This window comes from Saccopteryx leptura, chromosome 2 (assembly GCF_036850995.1).
Source record: "Saccopteryx leptura isolate mSacLep1 chromosome 2, mSacLep1_pri_phased_curated, whole genome shotgun sequence".
Taxonomy (NCBI): Eukaryota; Metazoa; Chordata; class Mammalia; order Chiroptera; family Emballonuridae; genus Saccopteryx; species Saccopteryx leptura.
This window is the reverse complement of record NC_089504.1, coordinates 217,224,170-217,242,962: the sequence shown is the minus strand read 5'-3', so window position 1 is coordinate 217,242,962 and position 18,793 is coordinate 217,224,170. Positions and strand designations below refer to the sequence as shown.

Sequence of the window (18,793 nt, the reverse complement as noted above, 5' to 3'; positions counted from 1 at the left end):
TTAAAAAAGTACATAACATCAGAAGGAATCAAAGTGGTTGTCAATTCGTTTCACTACTGGACAGACATGTGCAATTCATTCAGTTGGGGGGAAACAGAACTGGAAATGGTGGAGAAGCTGCCACATGTGTTATCTCGGGGGTGCTGGGAGGTCAGTGCAGAAAGACCTCTGGGGACGGAGCCAATCGGGAGCCAAAAACAAGGCAGATGGTGTTTTGCCTTCGGCAAATGGAGGCAGTGTCAGGGACGGTGGGGAAGTCATCGGGTCACCTATGACTCCCTCACTCTGGCACTTTCCCCTCTGCAGGTATGGGTTTGAAGGGGTCATCTTGTCCATCTACGGCCTGGACCGAGAGGATCTGCACTGTGACATTGACGAGACCTGCCACTTCCAGAAGTCGGAGGCCATTCTGAGAGAGCTGGATGTGGAGAACGCCAAACTCTACCTGGACTTCATTGTCCTGGGCATCTTCTTCATCTCACTGCGCCTCATCGCCTACTTAGTCCTGAGGTACAAAATCCGGGCCGAAAGGTAAAGCCCCCGGAACACCGGAAGAGTGGGACGTTAGACATTGCCGCCAACGGCAACTTGTAGAATCACGGCGGCAAGCCTGTGCCCATGGACACAGGGACGACTGTGACCCAACCCCTAGCCACCGCATCTGGTTCACGGATGCCAAGTGTTCAACGGCTCCACCCAGCGAGGTCTGCTGTTCTCTCCATTACCCTTTCCAGCTTTAACTAGGAAGAAGGTGTAGAAAGGATCGTTTTCACAGACAGAATGTAATACTGCCACTACGGGTGCAGAGTTGAACCTGCAACTGGACTGGTGACAAGAGGCTTCCTCAGTACCATTTTCCCCATGGCTAGGTAGCGCTGGTCCCGGACGGGGCCATGAGGGTTCTCTCCGTGGGTCGTTGTACAGGTGGACGTCCTCGGGGGAGAAAGAAAAGAGGGAAGTGGGTCCATTTTATGATTTGTTTTTCATAGTTCTCATCTTTCTACAAGTTTTTCTCTTTTTCCAAGGAGAAGTCATTTTCCAAGCCAAAAGTCAATGGTTTTCATTCATTTTAAGAAACTGTATCTTTTTGTTGGAGAGAATTGTTCAGGGTGAGCTGGCCTCATCAACAGACAGAACTTGTGAAAGATGCAAAGGCAGGTTTCAGGTGGAGAGGAGGCTTTGGGACTGTGCGCGCCAAGCTCTGCAAACAATTTCCAAAGTTATACAAAAGGTTGGAAGGCGAAATTGGCCAACTCTTTCAAAGTCTTTTGTTTTCCATATGCTTCTTATTTTAAGCAAAATATATAAGGTTTTTTTTTTATTCCTAACTTTCTGAGCACCTTAATTTTGCCTAAAAAACATTCTAGAAAGTCCACCCTGTTGAGTTTTTACAAACATTTCCCTTTCCTCATATATCGCATTAACTACCTCCACTGAACCTGGGAACGCTGGGCTGAGGGCCATCCGGGCGTGAACGGTGAGTGGTCCCAGGGGCAGCCATGAAAGATGAGCTGGAATGTATCAGATGGAAGGTGCCAAGACTTCATTAGCATCAAAGCCTTGGCAGGAACCCAGCAGACACTTTGTGTGGCCAAGGTGTCTGTAGCTCCATCAAATGAGGCTGGAGGTGAGTCCATCTCCACAGGCCATACCACCTTCTCAGGGTGGGGTGGGTGTGCACTTTGCTGACCAAAGCCCCTTCTTTCCAGTGATATAATCACATGCATAGAGCTCTCCAAGGCAGGAACAGTGGTATCTGCAGGGTGAACAGCCTTTGGCTTCCTAACAAGGTACCCACATGCCTGGCAGCAGCCAGAAGCAGAGTGTTTACAGGGAAGGAGGTGATTCTGGCCAAAGAATGTCATCTGAAGGAAAAATGGAATGGCTTTCCCCTTCTAGAACATTGTTGTCCTGGAATCAGGGTCCCCTAATGAAAGATTGTATTTTTGTGAGCAAATTCATGAACCTCTCTGACCCTCAGTTTCTTCTTCTATAAATAGTAGCACTAGTGAGTCTTCAAGGGCATTTCAGTCCTGAAAGATTCCTTGGTTCTGTTCCCAAAACTCTATTTCCTACTTCAGAGAAGGAAAAGAGTTCAATTGTTACTTGATCAGTGATCACACAGATTTGATTTGCAAATGCTTAGCGATCCCATTTTCACCCTTAGATCCTTTTTAGTAAACACAATCGAGAAATATTAACATGCAATTTTAAATTTGCTTGTTTTACACAATTATAGTATTGCCTTTCAGACTATGTTGTTGAGCCAGGGTCACACTTAGCCTTTGTAAAAAGTCTTCTTTTAACTTGAAGGTAGAGTTGCCTATAAGACATTACCCATAGCAGGGGTCCCCAAACTTTTTACACAGGGGGCCAGTTCACTGCCCCTCAGACCATTGGAGGGCCGGACTATTAGAAAAACTATGAACAAATCCCTATGCACACTGCACATATCTTATTTTAAAGTAAAAAAGCAAAACAGGAACAAATACAATATTTAAAATAAAGAACAAGTAAATTTAAATCAACAAACTGACCAGTATTTCAATGGGAACTATGGGCCTGCTTTTGGCTAATGAAATGGTCAGTGTCCAGTTCCATATCTGTCACTGCTAGCCGTAACAAGTGATATGATGTGCTACCGGAGCCATGACGCGTGCGTCCCACGTCACTGGAAGTAGTACAGTACGTGAGCAATGCTGTACTTTGCAGCACCGCCACATACAGTACTCCAGGAGCACAGGCTGCGGATCCTGTGCTCCTCTCACTGACCACCAATGAAAGAGGTGCCCCTTCCGGAAGTGCGGCGGGGGCTGGATAAATGGCCTCAGGGGGCCACATGCGGCCCGCTGGCCGTAGTTTGGGGACTCCTGACCCATAGGAAGACCCACATAGGAACAGCCTAGTGAAATACAGGATTAGGAAGAGAAGAAAGTCATCAATCCTGCCTCAGAATTATAGCAGGTGAGGTCTGTGTTTAAATACCTCTTCCCCTCCAGGTGAGCCCTTCCTGTTGTGGCTCTGTGACCCCACTAAGAATGTGCACACCAGGAGCTGCCCTGAGTGGAGCCAACCATCTCCATTGCACCGGCAGCCTCAGCTCATCCACTGAGCCCCCGGGGTCGTGTCTCAGCAATTTCAGAAGGAAACAGCGAGGTTCCTTTAGATTTCAAATCTCATCTCCAAGCACACCTAAACCCTCGGAAGGAACTATTTCCACTGGAGTTCATACTCCTGGAATTTCAGTTTTTTTCTGTTAGCAGAGTTCATTCACCTCTTTATAGATGAGGAACTGATTGAGGTCTCAGCCCCCCCCCCCCTTACACACACACACACAAAGGCAGATCTTTGGGGACTTGAGTACTGTTGGGCTGCTAGAAGGGAAACCCACATGCAAAGTAACCCAGAGCTTTTTTTAAAGGATGCTAAGTGGCGTTTAGCAAGTGCACTAAGTCAGCACCCCAGGATAATTTGCCTCTGAAGACCTAAAGCCAGGTTGGGTGTGGACGTGTCACTCCTAGGTTGCGGCCTTCACCCCAATCCAGCTATCAGCAAGTGCCCCCTGCTTGTACGTTCTCATTATAAATCCTTAACAGCTTTTACTGAAATGCTGCCATTCTGTTTGGATCTCCAGATATTTGCCCTCTGCTTTTGCCTTAGAATAGTTGGAGAAAATACTTTATTCCAGTGGCCTAAGATAGCATCCAAGCAACTTATTTGATTTTTTTTTTCTAAATAGTTGTGGTTAAGAGGTAGGAGGTGATCTGTTGGCTTTCTTACATTGGAATTTAAACCAGACCAGCTTCCCAAATCTGATGATTTTTAAGTAATTTCTGGATGTAGTGACTCTAACACTCCTTTCACCTCTGACTGCGTCTCCATTTAGAGAAGGATGAACCCACGGGTAAAAGGTGCTCGGCTTCGCTGGATGTTAGCAGAGGGGAAGTGGAAGCTCAGAGAATTTCACTTTCAAAGGAAAATTGTCAAGAGAGGAGGGGGCAGCTGGGGTTCTTCTAACTACTGTCCTGAATCCAAGATAGCGAGAGGGCCTGGTGTCAGCTGCCCAGCCCCATTCCGGAAGCCTTTTCTCTCTATCCCCGCAGACAGCATTTTGTGTCCCCCTTTCTGTTACACTTGCTGAATATCAGCTAGAGAATTAAATTCTTTCAGAATCCCTGTGGGGGAAGTGGGATGCTCTCCCCAGGAAGGGAAGAAACCCTGCATGAACATTAACATAGAAGATGCCGGTATCAGGATACATCACCTTGGAGGGGGGCGGCCTTCAGGACCAGGAAATGGGACATGTAAGCTTTTAGATAAAAACTTATCCACAGGGAGGTCATTATCCCACCCTGAGGAAGGCATGGTCAGGGACAGGCTCTGCCCATGAGGTCGAAATCACCTTGGTTGTTTGACAGAGGAAAAGTTGGGCTGCAACATCTGCGCATCTTTCTGTGCTGAGTGTTCTGGACGGACGCTGTGCTGATTGATGCCTTATCAGTCCCTCTGTTTTTTTACTCAGTGAGTTGGCTGACTGTCCCCATGCTCGGTGCTGTCCCAGGCACTGTGCTTGGGGAGAGGGAGCTCAGACAAGGTGGGCAGGCCCTCCAGGGCAGGCTGGCGGGAGGGGACCCATGACCACATCTCTTTATTCATTCTGGAGATGCAGGACACCAAGGCTAGCAGAGGTTCAGTATGGTCCCAGCTCCAGGGCCAGGAAAGAGGAGAATTTGAGCCCAAGTCTGACCCTAAAGTCTCCTTTTTTTTTTTTTTTTGCTTTGCCACATTGCCTCCTATTCAAAGTATCCAAATGTATATGACAATACTTTGTAAGGTATAGAATGCAATACAGTACTAGCTTAGCGGCTATTCACTTTGGACTTGCCAACAGCAAACAGACAGCTGTGATGAGAGGGTGGCCCGCAGCCCTCCCCATCAATCGCCTTGCGCGGGGGGGGGGGGGGGGTCCTGAGCTGTCTAGGGGCTGAATTTATTCATGCCTCAGTGGAGTGTGCCTTCCTCTGAGCTCACAAGGTCTTGGCTTCCTCACAGGCAAAGCTGTGGATGAGCCTGGGCAGAGAAGGGCTGGATTGTGTATGTGTGCATGTATGTGTGTGTCTGTGTGCGTACAGACGTTCACACATGTATGTTTGTGTTAGTTTGTATGCCACAGTATTATCCTGTGGTGTTTCCTTCATCTATGAATCCTCAATTATCCTTTAGTCTGAGAAGGAAAGAAAAAAGCCCCACGCCTCATGCCCGTCCCAGAATGATAAGAGCATAGTCAGAACACACTAAAGCTTCTGTCCAGTGCAGCTAAAGTACCAAGTGACAAAAAGTAAAACAAAACAGCTCAAGAGTGGAGGGGGGAGGGTGCAGAATATATGAATATGAAGTTAGACACTTTTAAGGAATGAAGACTGCTAATAAAATATTTTCTATAAAGCTTTCTTTCTTGTCACTGTTAAATGCTTTAAATTTAAAATGATGTTTGAATTCGGCTAGGTAAAATGGATTTTGAGGTAGTATGTTGAATATGTTTGCTGTATGTCTAGAAAGAGTTCGGGTTGCTTCTTTAGTGTTCTTGTCTAATTCCAATCGTCAATGATCGCTTTCCTCCATTGGGAATGTTTGTGTTATACGCTGAACAGTCTTAATGTCGTGTGAGTTTTCCTTTGTCCTCCCAGACTCCTCACCCACTTTCTCCTGCCTTGTTCATGCTGGCTGTGACCTCAGAAAGTGCCAAGGCCCCGAATGCAGGCAGCCCATGCCAAGCCTTTCCTTCCGGTCCTCTTCATCCTTGCAATGGCCTCCATGGGCAGGGACTCAGGGCAGTGGTTCCAGCAGACTAGAGGGGCCTCTTTATTCACTGCTCAAAGCTTCTGGGAGACCTGTTTCTCAGGCTATGGCCTCTGTAGGTGGCTCCTCCAGGGAGAGCACCACCCACAGGTTTGGCTCCCAGTTAAGCTAAGCAGAACCCAGAGGGAGCCTGGAGTTACAACTGTGTGAGCTCCCAGGTCCCTGGGCTTTGGCTGGAACTTTCGGGGCAGTGGAGCTTGGGGCTGGGCTGTCACACTGGGCTTCCCTCCCACATGGGGCACAGAGCAGAGAGCAGGGCTGCACAAAGTCACAGAACATATGGCCCCTGCCATTCTCCTAAGTGACAGGGAGAGGAAAGAGATGTGCATAATCAGAGAGCACCCCAGATCTGGGACAAGCTTGTGATGCCAATGCCTGCTGACCGACCCTCTCTGCCCCTGAAGACCACTGGCCCTGCCTCAGTCCAGCTCACATTAAAGTCATGGTCCCTCTCGGTCACTACCCTTGGCCTCACGCATCCAGGAGAATCCTCTGAGACAACCATCAGAGTCTCCCTGGGACCAGAAGCGGGGACGCCCGGGCCCCTAGTGCACACTAACTGTCACACACGCTCATTTCAGCCTGTACGTAAACCCACGCCTCCTGGGCAGAAAGGCAGCATGAAGAGGAGCTCCCGTGCTCACCCTTCTGTAGCTAGATTTTCTGAGAGCCATGGCACAACTTTCCCCATTCCCTATTCCCATCTTTGAGGAAACAAGGGTTTAACCTTTGCTCAATTTTTAATGTTCTCTCCAAATATGCCATTTTGGAATCTTCCTCCAACAGACATTGAGTGGCCTCCCCGAGGAACCCTGCTCTGCACCTGTGCACCCCGGGGGCTCCTGTGGGCGCCAGCCAGGCTTTGGGACCGATGCTGCTGTGTTCTCAAATAATCCCCTGGGGTCAGCAGGTGAAAATGGTCCACACACACCTGCCACCACAGTCCGGCCAGGAGAGGATTGTCCTGGGAGGCTTTCACACCCTGCAGTGACCATTGTAAAGCTGAAGAGAAAGGAACAAAGGCACAAAAGAACGCTTGTTATGTCCCTGACCCCGGCTGGGCCTTTTGAGGACATGTGGGGCCACGGCCAGCTCTGTATGGTTCTTCTACAGCCCGGGGAATGAGCTTGCTTTCCAGTCCCAGGGAGACCCACACAGCCACCACCTTGCAAGCCAAGTCAAGGACACGGCCATAGGCACGTACAAGTGTCTACCAAGGCTTCGTTGTTGTGAGCATGTTTGAGAGTGGCGTGAGTCTGAACCACATAAAGAAAAGCAGCCAAATTCAACATGATTACATTCGGGATGAGTTTTCTCTCAGTAAAATGTCACGACCCTGTTCGCTGTGTCTGCACCAGGTGAACATGAGCGACCTGGGCTGGCCACCTGTGGGTGCCTTTGGCTGCCAGTTTGCACCTGAATTTAAGTGTGGCCCTGATATTGTCTACAGTTAAATCAGACCTCCTTATGTTCACCGACGCCGGGAAATCTGATTTTGGGAAACTTGTAAGCCACCTGCTGTTCCCTTTCATGATGGCAGTGATTTGTCACATGCAGCAGGGGCCCAGGTGAAGCCCAGCGGGGTGACTCTCCCCGCTGGCCTGCTTGCAGTGGTTCTCAAGTCCCCCAGACAAGTGTCTCTTGAAGGAGACCTCCTAGAAAACTGGCTGCCAGCACCCGGCGTGAACTATCGTGCATTCACTTCATCTGCCCTTGGGTTCGGTTCGCACCAGCCCTTACTCCTGGCATAGCCCTGGATCAGCAACGGGAGTTTTCGTGAAAACATTGTTTGCCATATGGGGCACATCCGCTTCTGGGGCAAGTCACCAAAGCTATCTGCCTTGCTGGGAGATAGTGCCCTCCCTGCTGGGTGAAATGGAGCAGGCCTCGAGTGAAGACGAAGTTGGGTTTGCGGGTTTAGGCTGAACCCCTATCCCCATGCTTTCCTGGCAGCCGCAGTATAGCCCCTCCGAAAGCCATCACAGAGACTTGGCTTTTCAGAGAGCATTTCAGTGGCCATCGTGGCTATTTTGTTTTAATACCTTTCCATTTTTTTCTTTTTTTTTCCAATTCTGTCATTGTGCAACTTTGAGGTCTCTTTCCCCTGACCTTGGGAACACAGATTGCCCCAGTTGGATCATAAATATCACCTCTAGGTCCTCATTTAAGTAAAAATGGTAGAAAAGGTCTTGTCATTCAAATTGTTAATAAAATCCACCCCACCAGCCCCACACAAGAGGTTTTTGTTTTTGTAGTCATGATCCCTGTGGAAGGGGGGACAGAGATGAGTTTCTCAATAGAACATGTGTGTTTAAAAAGTTAATCGGTGTAACTAACACCTTTCTCCTCGTGTGTCTTTCTCCCATGTAGCCATGTAGGCGCGGCACTCAATCATGGCTGAATCTGTTGTGACTCTTTCACTTTCATTTCATGAGCAGCTATTTTAACATTTTTCCTCTGTTATTCCTTCCAAAGCAAGAGTCAATGCAAGTAACACTTTTTAACCAGCGTGCAAACATGTGCATATATCTGTATATCTACTATATAATTCTGTAAGCCCTGTTTTTTTTTATAATACTGTATATGGGTAACTTTGATTTAGCCATGTTACCTAGGAAATACAGTCACTTGCACGCTGTGAGAGGTTTGCACTGTTGTAGATAAACTCGACATATATACATACATATATGTGTGTGTGTGTGTGTGTGTGTGTGTGTGTGTGTGTGTGTGTGTGTGTGTGTGTGTGTGTGTTTAAAAATATCATGAGCTCCCTTGGACACTAGTTCCTAGACTGTTTCACTGCATTGAAACACAGGCCCGGGCAGACCCAGGATGAGAGCTCTAACTCTACCTTACACACCATGGTCCTGCTTTGTATATTTCTGTAGAGTTACCTTCTTAGATTTGTACGTGCATTTTTTGCAGACTTGAACTTTTGTTTTCCGAGATTAGATGCCATTTATGAAAATGTGACTTAAGTCAAATAAAACATTGCTATTTTCAGATTCCGTTCCTCCCTCTTTCTTGCTTTCCACAACACCGACCTCAGACCTGCTGGGAGAACTGAGCCTGGGTCCGGCAGAGCACGTGGGGTGTTTCCTCCTTGTCACACTGCCCTCGCTCTGCATGCAACAATTTCATCAGTAGGTGTTGTAACGGATTCATTTAAAGTTGGGAAGAAAAGGGTGACAGTAGTGATAAGCCAGCCCCTGGTTGCTGTGCAATAGGTAGCACAGGGTCAAGTGGTTTTTCATATGTTATCTAATTTAACCACCATCCTTGGGGCCAGAGAGCCACCACCAGCCCCATTTCTCAGTTGAGGAAACAGACTCAGAGAGACTAGACAACTTGCCTGAGGCAAGGGGTGGAAGCAGAGTTCAAATGGTGACAGTGTAGCAGGGGATCCAGGGATCCTGACCCCTTTATCCTATTCCTCATCTGGGAAGAGACATTGGGAAAAAGGAAGAGAGTCCATCTTGTCACAGGAAGTGGCCTGAAGGAATGCATCCCCGCGACCAGCAGAAACTCCTCCAGGACGTATGGTTAATGGGTAAGATGATGGACAAATGTCCTCAGGAGCCAGCTTTGGGCTCTTTAAGTTTTAAAGGCCCCATATGGTTCAACACTGAAGTGTGGGTGGGCCTGGGTCCAGGTGTCACTCTGGACTGTCAGCTGGGTGTGGCTGTGATGGGGAAGATGAGGCTACCTTTGTAGCTGTGGGGGAAAGTGTGTGTGCAGGGACGGGAGAGAGAATGGCCAAGGCCTTATGACCTGGCACTGTGGTTTCTTCTTCCTGCCAAAGTTTCCCTGTCCCAGATGCAACTCTGTGTTTTTAAACCATCCCTCACCTTCCCCATAAAAATCCCCATTCCTTCCCACCTATTCCAAATGATCATTATTTGAATTTTTGAAATACAAATAGTCTATGCATTTGTTTCAACAAATAATTCAAAAGTTAATCTCCTCTCTAACCCATCCAGGACATCCTCTGGAGGGTTGACAACCAGATAATTTATTATTATCCCACCCTGTCATCACACCCGGAAAGAGAGGGACCCTATGCCTCACCGCCCCCCTCCCCACCTGCATTCCTTCCCAGTGCTGAATCGCAGCCAGTGCTCCAGACCAGAAGGAACAACACTCCCAATCTTGATTTAATGGCTGCCTGGCAAAACTTCACAGAATGTTCCAGAATCTATGCAGCCATTTCCCTTCAGATAGATGCTGAGTCATTATCCAAAGCAAGCATGCTTCAAAAAAATCTGACAATTTGGAAAACATCCTTACACTGATATCCTGATAACCTACAATTTAAACCACAAAAACCTCTGGATGAAAGCAAATCCAAAATGTAACACAGGGGCATGGAGAAGGCTTTTGACGGAAGGTGGGAACCTGCAGACCCCATGGGTGCCTCCTCACTCTCAGTGGCCCCGAGGGGCTGTGGAGGCTGCTCCACTCAGCACAGACATTCTGCTACTAGCCTTCTGTCCCCCAGTTACACTGGAAGGGCTGACGCTCTGGGACTGCAGGCTACCTCAGCAATATTGCCCCAAAAGACCTGCCAGGCACATCCCACCTGACCCCAGGGTGCTAATCATCACTGACAACATACGGTAATAGTAAGTGCCACCTTTCAGCAACCTTGTTCTACACAAAGACAGTGGGATAAGAAATAGAGATAAAACCCTTTGGCAGTGTATGCCTCTTGAAGAATGTCCGTTTCCCCCACGTATGTCCTCCCTCTCTTATCTCTTTACTGGTCTGGGAGTGCCATGTGCTCGGGACCTTGAAAGCTGATTTGTTTCTCCTAATTTCCCATCTTGTCATATTTGACTGCAGGTGGCAGAAGGAAAAGGGATCTCTGAACATCCAGAGACAGACATTTTCCCCTGTAGCGAGCACGGAGGTGGCAGTGGGAGGGGCAGCAGCTCTGAAAGAATAGAGGAAGGTATCCGAGGGCGCCCTCTAGAGGGCTCTAGGACTGGCACCTACTGGAGAACAGAGCAGGTTCATGGGATAGATGGGGAAAAAAGGAGATGTCTGCGCCCCACAAAACCCAGGAGGGAAAGACCACAGTATCCAGGCCAATGAAGGCAAAGACAGCTGCCCAGAGACAAGCAGCTAATAGAACCCACTTCCGAGTATGGTCTGGATAAAGTGGATAGGGCCCTCGGCCTGGGCCCACCTGGAAGAAATCAAGGTCCCTTTGGGGGCCACCTGGCAGGACCAATGGTGTCAAAGACAAAATGAGCCAGTCTACACCTTGGCCCTTGGGAAAGCTTTGGATCTAAACTCAGTTCTCAGCAGAAAGTTGGACATTGTCTAAAGTCAGTAAATCAACAGAGAGAGACAAACATATATAATATATGGAGAGAGAGAGAATTCACGTACTACAAAGTTGACCATTAAAGTGTATAATTCACTGCTGTTTAGTATTTCACAAATTTGTGCAGCCATCATCATCACTCTCTAATTTCAGAACATTTTCATCACCCCCACACCCCATCAGAAGTCACTCCCTACCCTCCTCCCCCACTAATCTATTTCCTATCTCTATGGATTTGAATGTGAGGGATAAATGGAATCACACAGTGTGTGGCCTTGGTGTCTGGCTTCTTTCACTCAGCAGAAAGCACATTTAGATATCAAAAGCAACATGCAACCTTAAGAAGAAAGGGGCCACAGCTCAAAAGGGTTGAGAAGCCCCACACCAAAGCATTAGGACCAAGGTCTGTGGGCCTGGACCTCTCAGGCTCTTTCTGAGCCTGCATCTTGCTCATTAAACACCCTGTGATACAGCTATCACAACTGTCCCCAGCTTGCCAGTGAGGACTTTGAGGCTCAGAGGGTTTCTAACTTCTTCCAGTTCACAACAGTGCATCTTCAGCTTAAAGATTGAGGTCTGAGGGGAGACTTTGCAGCTTTTGTGGCAGTCACAGCCCAGGACACAGAACGGCTGCAGAGAGAAAACGGAATGACAGAGGAGGTTCCATGACAGCCCTGGGGGTTCTGCGACAACCATGAGGGTTCTGAGACAGCCCTGGAGATGTGCCACGAGCCACCTGGACATCCCCCTGAGGGAACCTGATGCAGAAACACAGCTGACTGATAGCCCCAGCCCCTGTCCCCTGGGTTTGACCACAGCACTGACACCAAGCCAGGCCATGTTCTCTCACTGCTCCCAGCCAGGCCTTTCCTCCCCAAAACAGGAATCCTCCCTCTAAGGGGCATGTCGGTTTGGGGACTGTCAGCCGGTGGGAGACCTCGTCTGAACTTGGCCATGGGCTGAGGCTCTGACCACCCAGTCCTTCCTTCCCCTTCTCCATTCACAGCTATCAGACCCACAGCAAGGTCATGCCTGCCCTTTCTCACTCGCAGGGCTCCCCAGGGAGACTGCAGCATGTCTGACTCTGTTTTGGCATCTAAAGATGGAGCAAAACCCCTTCTCTCCAAGCTACTGAAAGTTTAAGACTTCTTGGACTAGCATGATGAATTTTAGAGAATTCCAACATCTTCTGAAACAATACACAGCCCTCCAGTCAACACTGAAGGAACCATTGCCAAATAAGAAGTGTGGGAGCAACACTTTTAATGGCCAACTGCACTTAAATTCAGGAGAAAAGGAAAGGCATAGAAGCAACACAGGAAATAATCAATGCATTTAATGGCCACAGTACATGTGTGTGTGCGGGCACAAAGAACCTATTGTTTACATCCCCTTTCATCAGCAGCAAGGGGATTTGGCTTCTCCTAGGCAAGTCAAAGTTCTCATAGTTTCTGGAAGGTTCTAGAAATGTATACCATATTCAAGTCAACAAGGAAGGCATTTAATATCAAAATAATCCCTGAATCTTACAGAACCCAATTCATTATTTGAATTCACCCTGAGCCACTGGTGGATGAAAAGTTTAGAGGCACACTGACCAGGGGGTGAGAAGGTTTAGCGGGTGGTGTAAAGACCATTGGACCCCTGGACAGTCACTGACAGTTGAGTGCCCAGGGTGCCTGAAGTCCACTAATGACCACTATACTACCTGCAGCCCAACAAAGTGGCCGGCAGAGCCCAGGTTTGAACCTTAGCAATGCTGTGTTTCTGGAACAAATGTCTCTGTTTCCTCATGTGTAAAGCAAGAGTAAATACAAGTTTCCTTACTGCACTTTGGGTAAAAGAGAAAAAAATGTTTTCAGTCTACACTGGAACATCCCAGACCCCTGCCATCTTATATGCCTACAGATTGTAACCGTCCCCTATGGCAGTGCAGCCCCACTTAGAACCCCTGGGGGAGAACATATCGCCCTGAGCTGCCATTGCCCACGCCAAATCCTTGGCCTGTGTCTTGCCAACACCCTCCTACCACAGACCCCAAGAGCACACAGACAGTCAAGTGGGGTTGATGAATTTGTGGCCATAAGGCATACCACATGTATGGGGCATCTTGGTCAGAAGATGTTAGGAAGGACTTATTGCAGGATTTGGGCTTGTGCTATGTGATTTTGGGGAGGTTCAAGGAGAGAGGACTTTATCAGGATTGGATGCTGTCAGGAGGCGAGTTTAATGGGTGTTGGGTTTCAATAATCCTGTCTAGAAGAGGCGTGAAGCTGGCTGCAGCTGTGACTGCATGACTATGGGAAGCCACAGTCACTCCTGTCAGCCAGCAGAGGGGGCTGCTGGTCACCAGGAGGTTTGGAGCAGGTCAGACATTACTGCACAGAGATCTTGAGTGTGTTTCAACTCCATCATGGTCCGTGGTCTGGCCAGATGTTGGTGCTCTGTGAACTTATTTATGAGAATGCCACCCCCCCCCCCGTGGGGCTAGGGTGAAGCACAAATTTGGAGGGAGAGCCCCAAACTCAGTGATCAAGATAGATGATATTCTAATGAAATACGTATTTTTCAAAAGTGGCTGGGTGGGGGTCCCCAGATGTCTATGGTCATCTTGGCCCAGAGGCTTTGTGGAAGAGTAACAATGCTGAAGCTCAGCCCGGAGCTCTTGTTCTCCTTGACGCTGCAGCCCCTTACCACACACTTTGCTTTCACTGTCAGCTGGCTGTCCTCGCAGAGGCCTGTGCCGGCTTCTCTGCCCTTCTGTGCACTGCTGGGGCCAGGCCCACCAAGGGACCCTGATATAATCGTCAGAGCTCTGAGATTTTTAAACCTTCCTAGGTGATTCTAATGTTCATGTCCGTGTGCATGGCATGAAACACCCCTAAAGGCTTTGGAGGTGGGGCTAGCATTTGCATTGACCAGGCACTCAGGGTGCATGGGGCAGACAGCCAGAGACTGCCATGCAGGATGACCCCCATGAACCCTGCAGAAACAACGGAGAAAAGTTTGGGGAGAGACAGTTGAGCCCCAGGACAAGAAGATTAACCCCCTCACTTCTCCCCTACTTCCTTACCCTCCCACTTTTAGACGAGTCTTCTAGGCAGAGATTGTCACTGGCCAACACCCAGAGGCCAGAGTGACCCCTATACCCCTCCAGCTCAGATGGCATAGCTTCAAAAGCAGGGTGGCATCTGTGAGGAGAGAGGGGTACAGAGGCGGGACTAGGGAGCTGTCCAGCGAGAACTGAATGGGTCATGGCAGAGTTCGAGTGAGAGGCTGCCCTCTGCCTGGCTCCTTGGTCTGAGATGTCCCTGGAAACGCTCGCCCCCAGGCCTGGAGGGTGTTAGAAGGAACACACAGGGCTTAGGGTTTAGAGACCCGGACATCCTGACAAAGTCCCTCTCAGCAGGGACTATTGAACAGGTTCTTTATCTGCAAGACAAGGGTAGAAATATCTCTAAGGTCCTAGTTCCAAGTGCAAGCTCAAAAATAAAGGCTTTCGTTTTGAAAGCAGCTGGTATCTCTTTTCCAGTGAGAAGGACGGCCCTGATCAAGAACCCCCACCCCCATGGACAGCACTGTTTTCTGGCCACTGGCAACATTAAAAGCATGCAACAGAATTATCCTCATGTCCTTAAGGGAGTCCCATCACCAGAAACAGCAGAGGACACTCGGCCTGAGCTAATATGCAAAACCCATTGGAGCTCACTGAGCTTCCCACCCGCTGTCCGTGGAACTCTGTGTCGGGGTTGGGGGCCAACTCCCCACTGAAGTGTTGTTAAAACTTCATGAGACCTTGACAAAGAATCTTGGAAGTGACCCTTCTGCATTTATTCATATAGCCGGGTCCCTTTTCAGAACACAAAAATGGAAAAGGTGACCACCCAAGGTGAAGCATATGTTAAACTTGACTTGCAAATAAATACACAAGACAGCCAGTTTGTAGAATGATTTTATTGGCTTTCTCTTCACCAAGAAAAGCATTAATACTTTTTTTTAAAACTTACTTTTGAAATATCTTTGCTCAACTCACAGGAGGCAGTGGCCACGTGGAAGGCTGCTGCCCTTCCTGTTGTCTGCACTAGGTCTGAGGTCTGCACCAAGCCCACGGGCAGTGGAGCTCCTTAGAGGTCATTTTCTGCTCCTGCTCCCCAGACTGGGACAGACATTTTGCTTGGAGAGCTATAACAACCCCTGCTACCCCCATCTCTGATGTGCTGAGTAGGAAGTGAGAGCAACTTGGCAGAAATAAAACACAACAACATAAAGTCTCAGGAATAAAGACCTGTCCTCATGCTGAGTATGGATCTTTATTCTTTAAGATATCAGGCTCCAGACATTAGCTTCCAGCCAAAGCCATGCCAGGAACAGGGGATAGGAGAGCAGAGATGAACAGGCAAGACACCAGAGTGCAGACATTCACCTCCCAAGGGGTCCAGGTGCAGTGGGAGTGGCTTCAAAAGGTACATTCTGGAAACAAAGCATAGAATGTATTACTGGTGGCAGGTCTCCTCTCTACCCCCCAGTTGCCCAGCTTCTTAAGGTCAAGACAGGCTCTTTATGGTCAACACTTTAGGCTGCATTCTTTCCCAAGTTTCTGGGGGAAGTGCTGAGTCCCCCACCTCATGGGAGAACAGCCACATGCCACACACTAGGTCCCGGGAGGAAGGGGGCAGATGATGAGATGGATTTCTGCAAGGTCACCCACTTCTCAGGACCCCTACAAATTATCCTGGGACAGAGGGCAAGAGTGGCCCCTTGAGTGCTGATTCCAGGAAGGTGTCTTCCTTAGAAGGTGAGCTGGCACATGGGCTGCCCAACTGGCTGATAGGGACCTCCACGTCCAGGATGTGTGAGGCGGGGCCAATGGAACCAAGATAGCAACCACTCATGTGCCTACCATCTGGTGCTGACATGGGGCTCCCCAGGGTGGTTGTCCTGCACCCCCCTGTATCACCAAGGGAGTGAGGGTTAGGGAGGGGGTGCTGGGATGTGGAGAGACACCAGGACCCCACACTTAGGACTGCCACCCACCAGCTGTCTGTGTGTCACAAATGTTGGTGGTTTGTTTGCTGAATATGTCTGGCAAATCGACTCAGCTTTCCAAACCTACATATTTTCCATTTTCCTCCAGGATAATTTCTAACTAGTTTTCTCTACATAATGCCTTGATTTTGACATCTTTTTGGAACGATTGCTTTTGTATTTTGCACAAACCTCTAGGCAACAGTACAACAGGGAACAGCCAGCCACTGGGGCTGGCTGCCCTGGGTATGAAGGTGCTGACCAAGGTCTTCACCAATGAGCAGCCATGGCACTGGTGTCCTGTCCAGGACCCAGGGGCATGCTGCTTCCTGGGGACCTGGAGGCTCTACCCCATGACCAGAAAGGACCCTGTGTATGTGGAGGCTTACCTGTCTCCTGCAGAGGCTTGAAGCACCAGGGCACCTCAGGAATGCTCGAGTCGAAGCAGCAGCCCCTGTTGTTGCACTGCTCAGCTGTGACCTCGGGGTAACCACAGTCCACCCTGTCCTTGGCCGGGATGGCACACTGGCTATCCGCTGTCCCAGACAAAGCCCAGTCAGCGGCCAGTGCCCTGCTGGCTTGGGGTTGCTCTGTTGGCTTCATTTTGCAACTTTGCACTCTTATTTTCTCCCCCCTCCTGAGTTCAAAGGATATGACAACCACCCCCAACATCTGCTTTCCGTGTAAACATTTAAAAAGAAATGTTTTGTAGGAAATCTGGCCACCTGCCTGGGTGCTTCCAGTGCCTTATCAGGAAGTCAACATGGACCTGCTTTCCCTCAAGCTGGCAGCTGCCCAAGGAATCCGGGGCCCGCTGAACCCAGAAACAAAGTTCCTTTTCACTTGTTTTATCTACAAACTCCCCGCTCCCTTTTAAAAATGTAAAGTATAACAGGATATAGACATTCAATAAGCAAAGTCACGATGCCCTCTGAGCTTTGTGTTCCTTTTCTGCACCTCCCTCTCCCAGATCGTCTGGCTTGCCACACCTTCCCTCTACATCCTTCCATCTCCAAAGTTCACTTTCCAAGGAGGCTGCTGCATGGCTAAAGTTAGCCGAAGTGCACTTCGCCTCCTCACCTAACTGGGGTCTGCTTAGGGAAACAGAAAGCACATGACAGCTCTTAAATCCTCTCCTAGGGCTACCTGTCCACAATTCCTTACCACCGCTGAGGCCTCACACCCACATGGAGACATTCGGACGTAATCGGTCATCCTGGGCTCTGGTGAGTTTAACAGGAGCCCAGTTTGGGAACCGCTGTCTCTGACACAGCTCAGGAGGTAAGCCGATAAAAGCTGCACCTTAATCTCTTCAAATTTAGGGTGATGAAACAGCTGTATCCCCCATCTGGGGTTGCAATGCAAGGGCTGAATCATTCCAGAACTGTTCTGGAAGTCATCCTTGTCATTTGTCTCTTCTTTTCTAGCAAAGAAGGTGATGGGACAGTAGTTCTGGGCACAGGGTGCCAACTGGGCAGACCTGGGTTCCAGCCCTGATTTTCACACTGATCAGGTATTAGGTCAGTTATTAACCTTCTGAGCCTCAGTTTCCTTGTCTAAATGGGGACAACAAGACCCAGTGCTAGGGCCACTGAGAAGAAAATGTATGTATCTGATAAATGATGATTATTAAGTTAATACTGGGATTTCCTCAAGCCACTGAAAGCCCCTGAACCTGGAGCTTCCGTGTCCCTCCTCCTTCTCCTGGGTGCCCCCCTGCCCCTAGGCCCCTGTCCCTGTGTGGAGTGAAGGGGAGTGACAGCAGTACTCACACAGGCCCACGTACTGCCCTGATGAGCTGGAGGACCCCAAGGCCAGGACCACAGCCAGGAGCCACAGCGTTCTGGCCTCCATGGTAACAAGCAACCTCTGGCGACCCGGCCACTCAGAGGACATGCTGCGTTGACCAAGAAGACTCATTTATACCCCTGTGTTTGCACAGGCACCTGGAGTCTGTTTGTTTGGGGATGGCCCTTCCCTGCTTGTGGGCCCCGCCTGCTTTTCCTAGAACTTGATTGTAGAACCCCCAAGGGCCCAGCTACCTACAGCAGAGAAGGTGGTGCTGATCCATCAGGGAGCCGGGCTGTGTCAGCCCCTCATCATCCTGGCCAGGAGGGAAAGAATAAAAGCTCAGGACAGGCTGGGCCTCAATATCAACAACCCAACCAAGAAGAGTCAAGCAGGTTCCCTGTGCAACAGGAGTCCCTAGGGTAGGCCATTTAATCCCTGGGACTCGAGAAGACAGGAAACACACCTGACTCAGGAACACCGTGCCTGTGACTTCATGTCTCTCGCACAGCTCCTGGGAGGAGGGGGATGCAAATCTTTTTCCGTTCTTTTTGGCTTTTTATCTACCAAAAAAGAATTATTATTACCTGCATTTTAATAAATATATTAAGTAAACTTATTCAATACATTTTAATAAAAATATAATATGTGAAGTTGGTTTTAAAAATCAAACAATACAAAAGACCCTTTCCTGCCCAGCAGTGTCCATGTTTAATACTTTCTTAGGTATTTTCCTAGAAATGTTCTCTCGAGATCTTAGCACGATTTTAACACACCTTTTTACTTAGCACG

The 18,793-nt window shown here is 48.9% G+C and overlaps 2 protein-coding genes across 3 annotated transcripts in view; one reads left to right on the top strand and one right to left on the bottom strand.

Annotated features, from left to right (window-relative positions):
• Positions 1 to 8,862, top strand: part of ABCG1 (ATP binding cassette subfamily G member 1) — a 65,638-nt gene extending 56,776 nt beyond the window's left edge. For both annotated transcript variants that reach the window (XM_066370120.1, XM_066370119.1), the window contains exon 15: positions 307 to 8,862. In XM_066370120.1, the coding sequence (XP_066226217.1) occupies positions 307 to 535 (229 nt within the window). In that variant the 3' untranslated portion in view covers positions 536 to 8,862. The remainder of the gene's footprint in view (positions 1 to 306) is intronic.
• A 6,597-nt stretch (positions 8,863 to 15,459) lies between these two features.
• TFF3 (trefoil factor 3) lies at positions 15,460 to 18,119 on the bottom strand. Its single transcript, XM_066370139.1, has 3 exons — positions 17,986 to 18,119; positions 16,603 to 16,749; positions 15,460 to 15,658 (listed from the first exon to the last, which is right to left on the bottom strand). Exons 1-3 carry the CDS (start codon positions 18,107 to 18,109, stop codon positions 15,645 to 15,647), a joined length of 285 nt encoding a protein of 94 aa, XP_066226236.1. The 5' UTR covers positions 18,110 to 18,119; the 3' UTR covers positions 15,460 to 15,644.
• Positions 18,120 to 18,793: the final 674 nt, after the last annotated feature.

Bases quoted from the DNA above. Each gene is read 5' to 3' on its own strand.
- TFF3 (XM_066370139.1), bottom strand. From the start codon at position 18,109: ATGTCCTCTGAGTGGCCGGGTCGCCAGAGGTTGCTTGTTACCATGGAG. The intron at 16,750-17,985 runs GTGAGTACTGCT...TGTCTGGGACAG, and splicing joins AGGGCAGTACGTGGGCCTGT to CGGATAGCCAGTGTGCCATC.